This window comes from Pelobates fuscus, chromosome 5, assembly GCF_036172605.1.
Source record: "Pelobates fuscus isolate aPelFus1 chromosome 5, aPelFus1.pri, whole genome shotgun sequence".
NCBI lineage: Eukaryota > Metazoa > Chordata > Amphibia > Anura > Pelobatidae > Pelobates > Pelobates fuscus.
In genome coordinates, this window is record NC_086321.1 from 47,376,323 (window position 1) to 47,390,107 (window position 13,785).

Consider the following 13,785-nt stretch of genomic DNA (forward strand, 5'->3'; position numbering starts at 1 on the left):
AGGAAAAAAAAACTTGACATGTTGAGAGAGTTAATACTTTAAGAATCTTGTACATATATATTTATATATTTGTTAAAAAAAGTCAAACATGATTATAACACTCTTTTAGTTCAACTAAAATTAGTGTAAACAACGCAAGAAGATAAAAGCAATTATTCATACAGTGGAAATAAATTAGAATAAATATGATATATTTTAAAATATATGTGTTCTTAAATAGTTTATTGATTTTTTTTTTCTGAATTGTATTCTAAAGCAACTTTTATTTCATTTTTTTTTTATTTATTTTTTTTAAACTGCTCTAAAGTCAATTACCAAAGATAAATATCGTGCTTTCATTTAAATAGTTTTCCTTGTTTTTTTTTCTCTATCATTACAATTAAAAGTCCTACAAAATATGCAAATTTATTTACAGAAAAACAGAGCCAGCATCATTTTAAACATCCCCTGTTTTTCAAAATTCCTTGTAAACAGTTTCAGAAATTCTTCAAAGATTGTATTTTTTTTTTTAATAGTTTTTTTTTTCAATATTAAGGTTCTAGGCTAACTTTTGCCCTGAAGGTCTAGAACAGATATGGAGACTACTAAAGCAGAGGATGATGGGATAATTAGCAAATAGCAGGTTAAGGAGATATGAAGCAATAGCCGTTGTCATTCTTCAAGTTAAAACTAACTGATAAAAAGACATTAGCCGTTGTAATTTTATTTCATTTCATTGTTTACAAGAGTCAAGTTTTTTTTTTTTTATTATTTTTTTTTTATTTTTTTAAATAGGTGGAATGCTTGCAGTTAAAAGCTGCCATAACGGCCTCTCATATCCTCCTCATACATTATGCAATTGGCAAAGAGTAGGATTTTATGCTTATTCTAAACTCTACAAAAAATTACAGTTCTACGACATCTTTCTTTTAGCAATAACGCTAACGTCTATTTAATTTTTTTTGCTTTTTTTTAAACTTTTTTTGCTCTCTAATTTTTTTTCTATTATATAGGTATGTTAAACTTTTCTGTTAAATTCTGTACAACTATTAGGGGTTTAAATGGGGATAGTTAGAAGCATTTACAAACCTTTTTTTCCACTACAACCAGTTTCTAATAATTTTATATTTTTCTTTTTTTTTTTATATTTTTAATATCTATACTTTCTGTAATCCCTAAGCACTCACTCCTTCCATAATATACAGAAAACCATAGGAAATTTTCATATTTGAATTAATGTAACCAAAGAACCTTCGATAGTATCAAATAACTATTATCTTGCCATTTTAAAAGCATTTTAAGCATTTTTTTGTACATATTTCATATAATTGCACTCAATCTGTTTTAATAACAGCTGAGAAGTAGGAAGTTAATTCCATATTTTACATACAGCTACAAGTCTGCGGTAAAAAGTTTGGTCCTTTGGTCCCTAAATAGCTAAGGAATGACAGATACGTAATCGTTGCTATAGTGTTACCACGGCAACGTAATTCATGGTGGCAACCAGGCACTCCTTGTCTGATTTCAGGTTTCCTGTTAGAAGAAAAAGTGTTTTTATATGTGTATGGTACTATAAGTGTCTATTCGGAGATTCCGATTGATATAGATCCTGTCTGATGTTTTCTCGACTTGTGTTTACTCCACGTAAGCAGGCGTGATACTTTCCATTGAAGAAATGTTACAGTCTTAACAATCAAAGAGAAAAGTCTGAAGTCTTCAGCACAATTGGTACTTTGCCGATATGTCATAGTTGTGATCCAGCGTTTCTTGATCATATATATTTATATATGTATGTTGTATTGTTAAAATACGGCCCATTCGGTTCCTGCCCTAAAAGCAAAGAAGAGACAGATGCTAATTTAGCAATAGATACTGGGAAAATAAACAAGAAAGAAAAACACACAAGTTCACCTCAAAATACTAAAAAAAAAAAAATTCAACAAATTTAGGGTAGATTACGACTTTGTGGCTGTGTGTAATTTACTATGTTTCACTGAACACACAATAATAAGTTTTTTTACATATGTAGTAATTTTTATTATTTTTTTTACTTTTTTATTATTCAAGCAAGGATTTTTCTCGCTGGCAACTTTGATCAATTTTATTTTACTAACATCTAAAAAACAAGCCATATATTTTTTTAAATGATAAAATTAAGGACTTAATTATTCAAATGGTAAGAGTCTAATGGGAGCTAAAAAAAAATTCTTTTTGGTGTCATTATTTGAACCTAAGACTTTTAAACCGTATTTCCATTCTGTGGCATATGTGATGTACATCATGGACCCATGCCCAAGATGATATATTTAAAAGTTGTTTTTTTTAGTAGGAGTGGAATTCTACAGCAGATAAAACAATTGACACATTTTCTACCAACTTTGCTAAGTTGGTGACTGTGCCCTGGTTCTTCTATATTCTATTACATTTTACCTTTGATGGGTTTTGCGTCTGTTATGTTGCATTTGAACTGGAGAATGTTATGGTCAGTTTCTTCTCTCTATACACTAGCATCGGGTCAACCCATTGTGCCTTCATGTCCTTTCATTGCTTAAATTCTTTACTCCATGGTCTGTAACCATATTGAGAAAGCAACCACTGCCCATTAAGCTATGCTTCTTAGTTTAGGATGCTTCAAATGCCCTTCTTTGTTTCCAATTTTTTGCTTTGGCTCTTTTGCTCAGTTCAAAGCTCAGGATACAGTACAAAGAAGGGGAGGAAAAAACACTTTTTCCAGTGTGATCTGTCTCTCAAAGTTAGATTGACATGTGGATTAAAGTAAGTGCCCTTTATAGCCCAAGGTTTCAGGTTTTCTGGTTATATGTACAATCGGATTATGCCCATAACTGCATATTAGACTTGTGCATTTGGTTTCATGTGAATCATGGCTCGTCTGAAGTTTAGTTCATGTAAAAATCTGCAACCTCATGGCAGTATCAGGAAACAAACAAAATGCAATGGAAGAGTTATTTCATTTGTTTCTTGATTCGAAGGGGGAGGGAATAGCGAAGAAGCTGATGTTTTAGTTTTTTGGGGGGTGAGGGGGCACATAAGAATCTTAGTTTGCTATGATGGAAAAGATATGTGCCCAATCATGTTGGCTATATGTCCTGTCCACTTAAGTGGTGGAATAAAAGGCGATTGATGGAATAAAAATGGTGATTGATGTTAGGGGAGATCTACTCAATGTTGATTTTATTCACAGATCAAGTGAAAATTGAACAATAGAGGAAATAAAGGAGAGGCAGTAAAATATCTATATTTATCACACTTTGAAGGCTAATTACTAAACTGAGAATTCAAAGTGATTTCCATATTTCAGGCCAGAGTAGTCAAGCTAAAAGCAGTGCTGTCTTTTTTTCATTTTGCGATTTTGAACTTAAATTTAAATTATACTTTGACTTCACTTTGAATTCTGGAAGGTCGAAGGTGCTTATGTCATCGATATTAGTGGGAGATTGGTGTGGTGATTAGGTCACTGCTGTGCCTTAACACTGCCACTTAAACTAACTTTGAGTCACTGATTTAGAATTATTTTACTGATTTGTGATTTTTTTTATCATTTCTTGTGAGGGACAGATGATTTAATTTTCAGTGTGCTTCAGAGTCACTTCTTGCTTTGAAAATTGCAATGCAGTGTGTAGCAGTTTACTGCACAAGTAAATCCTGCATGCACTGAGTGTGGAAAGTTTTTTTTTGTTTAACTCTGTGTAGAAAGAAAATCTATTGTTTCTCAAATTGTGCTTACATTTTTTTTTAAATCTGCTTTCTTCAAATTAAAATTACTGCTGCTGCTGCTCCCCTTTTTCCATTAATTTACAAAATTGCAAACATTCTCACTTAATATGTTTGCTATGCACATGTCTATTGCATATTTATCAGTTGATAGTTATTTATTGGCAATTACTATATAAACTTCGTATAATTAATACAAACATCTAGCTTTATAAATACGTGCACATCCAGTATTCTCGATAAATATATCAAGCAAACATAAACTGCCAACTAATTTGTGACATTTTGACCATAATTACCTAACCGTAAAAATCCTTGCTGAAATTAGATTTAGAGGTCCTGGTTATAAAACAATGTTTCAAATTTGTATTGATATTTGGTGTACAGTAATGACTAGGATCCACATTCCCTAAAGGATACTAGCAATTAATTAGTGATCCAACGTTCTTTTGAAGTATTTCATCACAACATTATTGTTAAAGGTCCATTGGTAGAATACTTTTTTTTTTTTATTTACTATCTAAGGAGTTGTTTGTTTGTTTTTGGAATAAGTATATATACGTTATACTAGGGTGTAAAAATACACAGAAAATATTATATAAAATATATATATATATAGAAAAAATTCTGAAATAAAGACACATTTATTGTTGAAGCAAAATATGTATTGTTTTTGTCCTAGCGTAGAGAATAAAGAAAAAACTGATTTTGTTTTGTGTACCATAATTGTAAAGAAACAAACAAATATAACAATATAATAATAATAATAATAATAATAATAAAAAAATAAAAGAATCGGTTATATATAATCATGATTGAGCTAAACTTGGCATTTAAGCTGAATGCCTAATCATTAAGGATTAGGGCATTACATCCTTATCTCCTGCAAGCAAGCAGGTTCTCTTCCAACAGTTTGAAGTGTTACATGAGGAATCTGGAGCAACGAGGATCCACTCTACTGAGCTTGTCATGCTGTAAATCAATCCATGCTGCAAGGTTTTAACACTGTTGCTTCAACAAACAGCAAACCATACACAGCAGTTAAACAATAACGACACCAAAAAAGTAAAATAACGAAATAATACATTGTTTGTGGACCCTTTTTCAGTTGCAAATACTGATATTACTTTATTCAATGAGATTTTTTGGTTGTTGGATGTTTTTTAAAGTTCCAGTCCCACTTTAACCATATAAGTAGATAATTTTGATCCAACCACTGAACCACTTTTGCTCCCCCCTTATGTGCACCCAATAAAAACATTAGTACGATATTTGGAAAAAAAATATATATAAACTAATCAAAGAACCCAGTGAACCTTTCTGAACTGACAAACAAATCTAAAAGTTCAGGCCAATTTGGGATTTGTTTTTAAATTGTACTTTATGTTTATTTTTCTGTAATGAATTATATTTGTGTGAAAACAATACGTGGAAAAAAAATTGTGTCTTCACTCTGGCACTTAAAGGGCAATTCTTAAAAGCCACCCTAATTAGATGTGAAGTATAGGTTACGTTACATGTATTGAAACGGGTTTTTTTTTAGTAATTTTTATTTTTTCATTTGTTTTGTTCTTTAGGTACATATATTTTAATTGATTGTTATATTTATATAATGCATTAAAAATAATGGTTCACATCTATCCTGGAGTGTGCCTTTAATGGGTTAATCCAGACAGTTTTTTTGTAATTCAGTGCAGTATAATGATACTGTTCTTTGACAGACCTACACATGTCTATGTGAAAAAACAAAAGCATAAAAACCCTTTAAGATATTCCACTATAGTTTGAATAAGCTTTTATATGTCATATTACATTTACGAGATATGTTGTATTTTCTTGGACACAGGACTAATCTTTTTGCCAAAAAAGTGCCGTTACACTATACGTTTCCTGTACTTTGCAATATATATATATATATTATGTGTTATATTACCCCAACATTAAGGTTATTGGAACTTAAATACTTTTGAAAAATGGGACTGTACCTTTAACCAAACAATGAATTGTTTAAAAATTGGCTTAAAATGAACCTGAAATATACCTAAAAACAGAGAAGTTATATTTTTTTAAGATATTCAAATCCATCATGCATCTTTTCAAGAAATTAGTCAATTGAAAAAGGCCCCAAAATCTCCATAGATATATATATAGAAATATACCAAAAATCACAATATTTTCAAGTGCAAAATATTCAAACCACAACATTTTTACTGCATTATTTAGGTTGTTAAGCCTGCACATACAGTTTTACCAAAGTTTCACAATTTCGTGTTTTGATTTTTACAAATTACAGTACAATACGGTACATCAAGGCAGCAGAGAAGCAACGCTAGACAACAAATTTAAAGAACAGGATACCACTACAAGCAATTCAACAGAATGAGCACAGCAAAACTTGTGGTAGCACAAAAGAAAACAGAAACAAAAAAAAATCAGAACGACAAAAATAAATAAACAGATAAAAAAATAAAAAGGCGCACATGTGATTATGACTGGCCAATCATCAACTGATACGACACTCAAGAACTAATGCTTCAACCACAGCACCTCCACAAAACTTAACGTCGCGTCATGCAACCAGTTCATCGTTTACATGACGCCATTGTATCACATTCTCAACTTCTAGCTTATTGAACTTACGGACTGGGAGCGCTTTTTCTCCACTCTCACGTCATTATGTGAACTTTTTCGGCGCGAGATCATGTGGTGGGTCTGGTTAGGTTTGGATTGAGTTGAATGACAAAAAAAAGAAAAGATTTTTTTTGGCGTGCGTGTGTGTTGTTTTTTTTTTGATTCATTGTTCATTGTTCTTTCTTTGTAAAGGGGAAAGGAGGGAGGAGGTAGGGACGGAAAGAAAAAAAATAAAGAAAAAAATAGGAAGCAACACACACAGATCAGTTGAACAACCGCAGTGAAGGCATTAACTGAAGGGAAAAAAAAATAGGCGATGGACGAATTAAATTAAAGAACAAAAAGTAAAAAAAAGAAAAACTAGTAGGCTCAGCAGCAGAGGGACACACAGAATAATGAAAGCGTGATTAGGACAAGGACAGAAACGATTTGCAGTGGTGGAAAAGGAACACATGCGTTTTAATGTGTGACAGTACAAACACAGTTTTGCAATACCCAGAATATACATTTGCAGCCTGCTTTTTTATTATTTTATTTCACATTTGAAGAGCCATTTCCAAGTGAAAAACCACACAGGACGATGCATTGCAATTTGAAGGCTACAGGACTTGTTGCTCAATATCCTTGTTAAGCTTTCTTCTTGTACAATATGCTGTTAAATTTCCAGTTACAACAACCGTGTCAAGACTAGGTACACCCAAGTGTCACATAGAGATGAATACACGGTTCCTTTGTTACAATTATGGTTGGTCATCATCAAACAAGGCTTTAAAATATTTCCCATAAAATCAGTTATTATTTGTTATTATTAATTAATTAATTCATTCATTAATACCAATACCAAAGACATGTAGAGAGCTAATTTCTCTTTTAATCAAATTTCGACCAGGTTTGTAGCCGAGAATCCCTAATGTTACCTAAATACAATATTTCAAGCAGTGTTAGTGACCAGACAGAGCCAAACACTGAATCCTCTAACAACGGAGATTCGAAACCAAACATCTGGAGTACAATTGCTTTCTTGATCTGCTAGTAACTGTAATAAATTGATCGATTAATAAATAACCTTTTCTCTAGATAGGTATCGTACCAGTTTGGAGCTAACATAACATACAAATAATTCCTGCAACATCTTTAGGGTAAATGACTAAATCAGGAATTGTAAAAAAAATGAAAGAGGATTGCAAATTTCAGGCAAAAGTTATTAAATGTAATGTAATAAAAAAAACATTAATTGATTACATGGTTATTAAACACCCCTGAAACTTCTAAAATGTTGTACATAGTCTGAATCTTAACTGGTATTTCTTAAAAATATGTCCGGTGGTAGAAAAGGGCAATTCTGCACTCTTTGATCTCTAATTACCAAAACATATATAATCGTTATCATGTACTATGTTTTGATAATTACAGGACGTCAGCATTAGAATTAGATTTGTGAATGGTTAGTTTATGTGTGCTGTTCGGAATGTTGCAGCGTCAAATCAATCAGTCTCACATTAGAATTCCATGTAAAGAGTAATGGTATCATTGTGTGAGGTCCAAAACATGCTCGGGATTTCATGGGCTAAATACATCAAATAGTATTTATTAAAATAGAAACGGGAAACACCTACTCTATTATTTCCAGTTTACCGCAAGTGAGAATAGATAGGGATGAGAAAATGTATACCCTGTCCTTACGTCTGTATCCTGTTGAATCAATAGATACATAAAGGATACATAAGATCTGCTAAGTACAGCAACAAGGAACAAAGAACAAGCCAGCTCAGACTAGCTGGTGGCTAGGTAGGTATTTACTCAGGTTTGTCACCAAACAGCATGTGGGAAGCAGTGGCAGTGTCCAGTTGGCTTTTGGTCTCAGGAGACCAATAAGTGACTGGAACTTAACACAGCTTCCATTATACCATCTGGCAACCAACCTGTATAAAAACACACCTAGTTAGCAGCTGGCCTGAGCCGTACTGTTAGCAGACATACAATTTCAGATTTTATTTAAGTTACTTCCATTTCAAATTTCAATTTTAGGATTGAGTTGCTGTCAAAGAAGGATTGAATACAAAAGTGTATATGGTAAGTAATTATTTGTGGCATGTATTTATTTAATTGTTATATGCTTACACACAGCACCAAGCTCAGAATTGTTCATTCCAAACACAATTCTATATCTAGACATATCTACAACATAGTGGTCAGTATGGGATTTCAGATAGACATTGCAGAATATACCCTACCTATCAAACATTTATCATGATATATACATTTAATCATGAATGCTGTTTCCACAATTAGGTTAAAGGTTCATGGCCTCCTGCTCACAGAAAGATAAGTAGTGCGTAGGGGTGCTAAAATACAGCTTTTTTTTTAAGAAGTGTTACATTTGCAAATCTCGAAGGGAGCTAATTTTATTTTTCCCCAAATGTCATCTACTCGGATGAAGAGATCGGACTTGTTAAGTGTGAAATGTTACCTACAGGTTATAAATCAAAACTGCTAAAAAAAATGATATACACATAAAGGGTGGACTGACCTGGCTGCTGTGATTTAAAGATCGTAGCATGTGTATAGTTTCTTCCTTTTTTTTTTTCATCCGTCCAACTTTGACTTGAGAACTTTAATTCTAAATAGCCACCGTTTGTACTCTTCTACTGCTCTCGGTAGGTTATATTATAGGGTTACTCCAACGTCCATGACCATTTCTGCTTTTAGAAGTGATCATGATGGTAAGAGTAGGTAAGTGCAACGTTTCACCTTAAAAATCCTGCACATTTTTATGTCAGGGGCTAGTTACACTACTGGCACATATGACTTAGGCAACCCAGAACTCTCTAGAAAAATACGACGCACTGGCAACAGACGTAATAGGTTTCTACCTTGCAGTGCTGCGTACAAGGGGAAGCCTTGGTTTTCCCTCCCTCTGTTGCCCTCCCTCCCACTTTGTGCTACCTACCAGCCTCCATACATTGATAGTAAATGTATTATTTTTGAAAAAAATCCTTCCCTCTTTTACCTGGCTTAGAACAAGTGCATGCTCTCTGAGATGGTAGAATGATCTAATGAAGTGCATTTAAAGCATTTGATTGGACTATGATCAGTCAGTGGCGACGTTAGATAGAAGTGTAGACACCAACATGGGAAGCTTCGATTGGCACTGGATTCCAGATGACTTTATTCTTTATTTGCAAGACTACAATGGGGAAGAGGGCTAGTTAATAATTCCCAGTAGGGGCAAGGGTTAGAGTAACCCGTTAAGCCTTATGTTAGAATGTCCATCTACTTCTATAGAATAATACCATTTGCGCCATTACAATGAATAAAAGTTAGCAACCTGTCACTAGACTGCTCTTTTCTGGACAGCCTAGTGCAATACTAGCAAACTGAGTCCTTACTAACTGTTGCTTCTATCAGCACCACTGGTACACATGAAATAATTCAGGGGGTATGTATTAATCAACCACAAGTGAAAGGAAAAATGTAGAAAGGATCTATGTGTGAAAAAATTTACAATAATTATCATCAATGGTACATGTAATTATATTTAACTGTAGCCTCCCGAATTGATGTAGCGTAAATAAATGTCACTACATAATAAAAAAATGCATACCTGCTCTAAATGCTAGTATGGCGGTCAGACTGAAAAAAAAATCAAATGTGATCCAACATATTATGACATCTAAATCAGAGTAATCAGAGAACAGGCACTCTAACAAAACAACATTCGCATACACTGCCCAAAGATCTTAATATTAGCTACTATGTTACAATCCATCCAGTCCGTCCTTGTAGGTCAATAAAATAAATTAGGTCCAGGCACTCAGGATTGCTGCAGGAAGGCAGCTTTATTGGAACAAAAATTGCAATGTTTCGGCCTACACAGGGGCCATTATCAAGCTTGATAAAGGACTATGTGTAGGCCAAAACGTTGCACTTTTTGTTCCAATAAACCTGCCTTCAAGCAGCAATCCTAAGTGCCTGGACCAAATTTATTTTATCTACTAAACTGGGTTCTGCCAGCACCTGATTTCCTAAGTGCGAGTGTGGTATCCTGACCAAACCGGTGTCAGACCAAACCAGATGAGAGTATTCTCCTTATGTTTGACACTATTGAGGAAGTGAGGGCAGAGCTTCTCTCTTATTTTTAAAATAATGACTGACACAGTTATATCCTCTCTGTGGTTGGCCCGCAAGACTTACACAAGAGGAATATGTATACAAATTGCCACCCTTCAAAAGAAAAAGAAAGTAGAAGTGTTGTCGTTTCTTACTGACCAATTGTATCAAGTCTCTCTAAGCAGCAAATGCTTCCCCTAAATTTGTAGTAATGATTACGTTTATCAAAGAAAAATGTAACCTAGTCAGACTAGCTATATTTTGTACAATAGGGAACGAGTGGGTGCTTTTCTAGCTCAAAAACTTTGCAACAAATTCGTAGTTTCAAAAACCACTTTTCTGATAGTAGTTCAGGGTCAGCACATTCTAAACCCCGTATCTATTGCTAGCTCAACTCAAACCTGTATAATCTAGGTATACAACCTGATACCAACCAGCCAAGAGGAAATAATTATGTTTTTTTCTTCTTTAAATATGCCAAAATTATACTCTACTCAAGCAGATTACATGATCTCTCCCTTTTCCTTTCAAGAAATATGGAATGACATTCAACACTTCTGACACATGAGGTGCTAGGATTGGATGTCCTGTCTAATATTTATTTTCATACATGTACATACACTATATTAGGCCATCACCTCCTTATTCTACATAATTATGCATCAGCGGCTTCCTTCCAGGAGAAATGTTGGTTGCCAATGTCATTAACCTAACTAAACCCAACAGCCTACTAGTTGTACTCATTTTAGGACTATATATACATTGTCTAAAGACCATTATTTATGGTATGTGTAAAAGGCAAGTGTGTGTAGCTATATGTTAATTTCCTCTGTAACAGATTTAATATGTTTTTGGAGCACTGGGTCGATAGTAGTACTACTGCCTTGCAGATGCTCTGGATTGAAATCTTAGTCTAATCACGAGTTGTTAAACTGGACTGAATAATGAGATAAGCCAGGTATGTATTGATAGTTAATAATAGTTAATAATAGAACATGCCTTCGTATAATTTAAGAAGACATTTTACAAGTACTTATCTTTTCTATGCAGACAGTTTAAAAAGACACTAATAAAAATATAACAAAACTCAGCACTACCTTTTATTTAGTGAAACTATTTGATGTGCATTTTTCATCTGTGCCTACTATAAAAGCACACTATAAAATTGATTAGTTTCAGGACTTCTCTGGATTTCTAACTCATAAAAAATGATTGTAAATATACTACTACTCATAATAATAATAAAAATACAGAGAAATTTCAGGTTCAATGCTTTGTCTGCGATTCCTTATCCAAAACATGTACCATTTTTATAATGATCGGTCTTATGCGTCTCGCTCTTTAAGGTGTAAAACTACTGCCTTAGAAAATGTAAAACATATAAAAAAAAAAAAAAAGATGTTTGAATTCCGAAAAAAATATGGTACCCGAGTGTGCTGCATTTCTTCCGACCCCGGAGCAGTAGGAAGCTCACAGAATGAGCAATTGCTACCAAATATGACAAGAACAAGCAGCGACTCTGCTTGGTCTTTCTGATAGATTTGGTGTCTTCATAACAAAATTAAAATTTCAGCAAACAAGGACTAGTTCTGAGGCCTCTGCAGAACAAATGACAACTCCGAGCTGCTAACTCTTTTAGCTGATTCTTTGCTGCGCGTTCAGCATCCGTCTCTCCCCAGATTATATTTTCAGATGAATTTAATGAAGATCATTTATTAAACTAACGCTCGGGCTCTGCCTTGGCCTCAGACAGATGCACTCACTAATATGAATCATTTCTTTAAATTGGATTATTTTGATGGAAAACCAGAGCTCTGCACTCTGCGGAACACAAAGACGCGCCAGAGTCGCACACAATCGTGACAGGGAGGCAGTTTGCGCTCATTAAAAAACAATCTCATGCTCGGAGCGGGATGCAGAAATATGACATCGTTATCATTTGCCGTCAGTGACAACGTACCTACTTCACTCCCTGCCGTTTCTCCTGCTATCCCTGCCACAAATAATGAGAACACACAAAACTCATTTCATTTTTGTTTGTTTAGATCGAATGTAAAATTTCCTGGCACATGTCCAGCTCAGTCTACAATATGCAATAGGTGGCTTATGTCTTAGCACTGCACAGTACAAATGCAGTTTGCAAGGCTTAAAAGTGTTGTGGTGGGAGGAAATAGCAAGTTACTTGGGTTACCAAACGGAACCCAACAGAAGAACAGGCATATTCATCGACATTTAGACATAATCATCATATCTGTTTCTTCTAGGAAATGTCATCAGTTATTCTGCAGTCATGCAAGGTGCTCTAGAAAGATAAAGTAGTTTTGATTGACATTGCTAATTATTGCAGTTTAAATAGTCTGAAGGAAAATGAAGAACTCATAATTACAGATAACATTTAGCCGATATAGATACATGTATTTTTTTTTTTTTGTAAAAAGGGATTTAGACAAAATAAGAAAACCAACTTAGGCTCATACCAGGTCAGTAGTATTTATGGTCCAAGGAACGGATAACATTTTTTAAATACAGATCTTTACAACATAAACTAAAGAGATGGATTGGAGAAGAATAATGGTAAACACATATCTACCGAAATGTGTTTGGGTTTACATACTAAAACGTAGATAAAGGGGGGTTGAGAACTTAATTGATAGGGTTGAACAGCCAGACAGGCTGTTTTTGCCTATATTTTGCAATTTAGCAGACAATGCACCGCATGTACCACTTTAAGAATTTAACCTTGTATTGGGCCTTCTCTTTAGGATTTATGCTGTTCTGAGTCTCAACACCAGAAAAATAAAAGGTGACATAGTCTATATGATTTAGGGTAGGGGTAGACAACCTGATGTAGACTACATCTCCCATGATGCTTTGCCAGCATTATGGCTGTTATGGCTGTCCAAAGAGTCCCGACGGTTAGCTGCCTCGGGTTTAAAGTAAACTAAGTAATAAAGAGAAATGAATCAAGCATCGTGAGAAAGATAAAGTTGGGAGTATATATAACATAACTGCTTGAGGCAATCTCAGATCTACATTTTTCTTCTTAAATGTGAAGTCATTGCCTCATGGAATTAAGTTGAAGTAATTTTGATATTGTAGAGACGTTAGTTCTTCCCCATCTTGTCTATTTACTGTCGGGAGTAAGATTTTCCTTTCCATTGGAAGACAGCTTTAAATTTATCTCGAAATTTATGTTGCACTCATTTATTGGATTGGTCTCCATGCATCCAAATCCTCTCTATATATCGGAATTTCGATGGAAGTTAGCATAGAAAATGTACTTATTTATATATTCATCTACTTATGTTTCTAACAGATATCAGTTTAAGTTAC

General features: G+C 34.0%; 1 protein-coding gene across 12 annotated transcripts in view; it reads right to left on the reverse strand.

Moving 5' to 3' along the window:
- Nucleotides 1-217: 217 nt before the first annotated feature.
- The window catches only part of CELF4 (CUGBP Elav-like family member 4), an 865,251-nt gene continuing 851,683 nt past the window's right edge, over nucleotides 218-13,785 (reverse strand). For 11 of the 12 annotated variants that reach the window (XM_063453839.1, XM_063453833.1, XM_063453836.1 and 8 more), the window contains one exon: nucleotides 218-1,809. Coding sequence is in view for 2 of the 12 variants with exons in the window: in XM_063453841.1 (XP_063309911.1) it covers nucleotides 1,751-1,809 (59 nt within the window). In the remaining 10 variants the exon portion in view is untranslated. Of the gene's footprint in view, nucleotides 1,810-6,351; nucleotides 6,424-13,785 lie in introns of all 12 variants that reach the window. The other variant, XR_010090871.1, reaches the window with a different exon arrangement.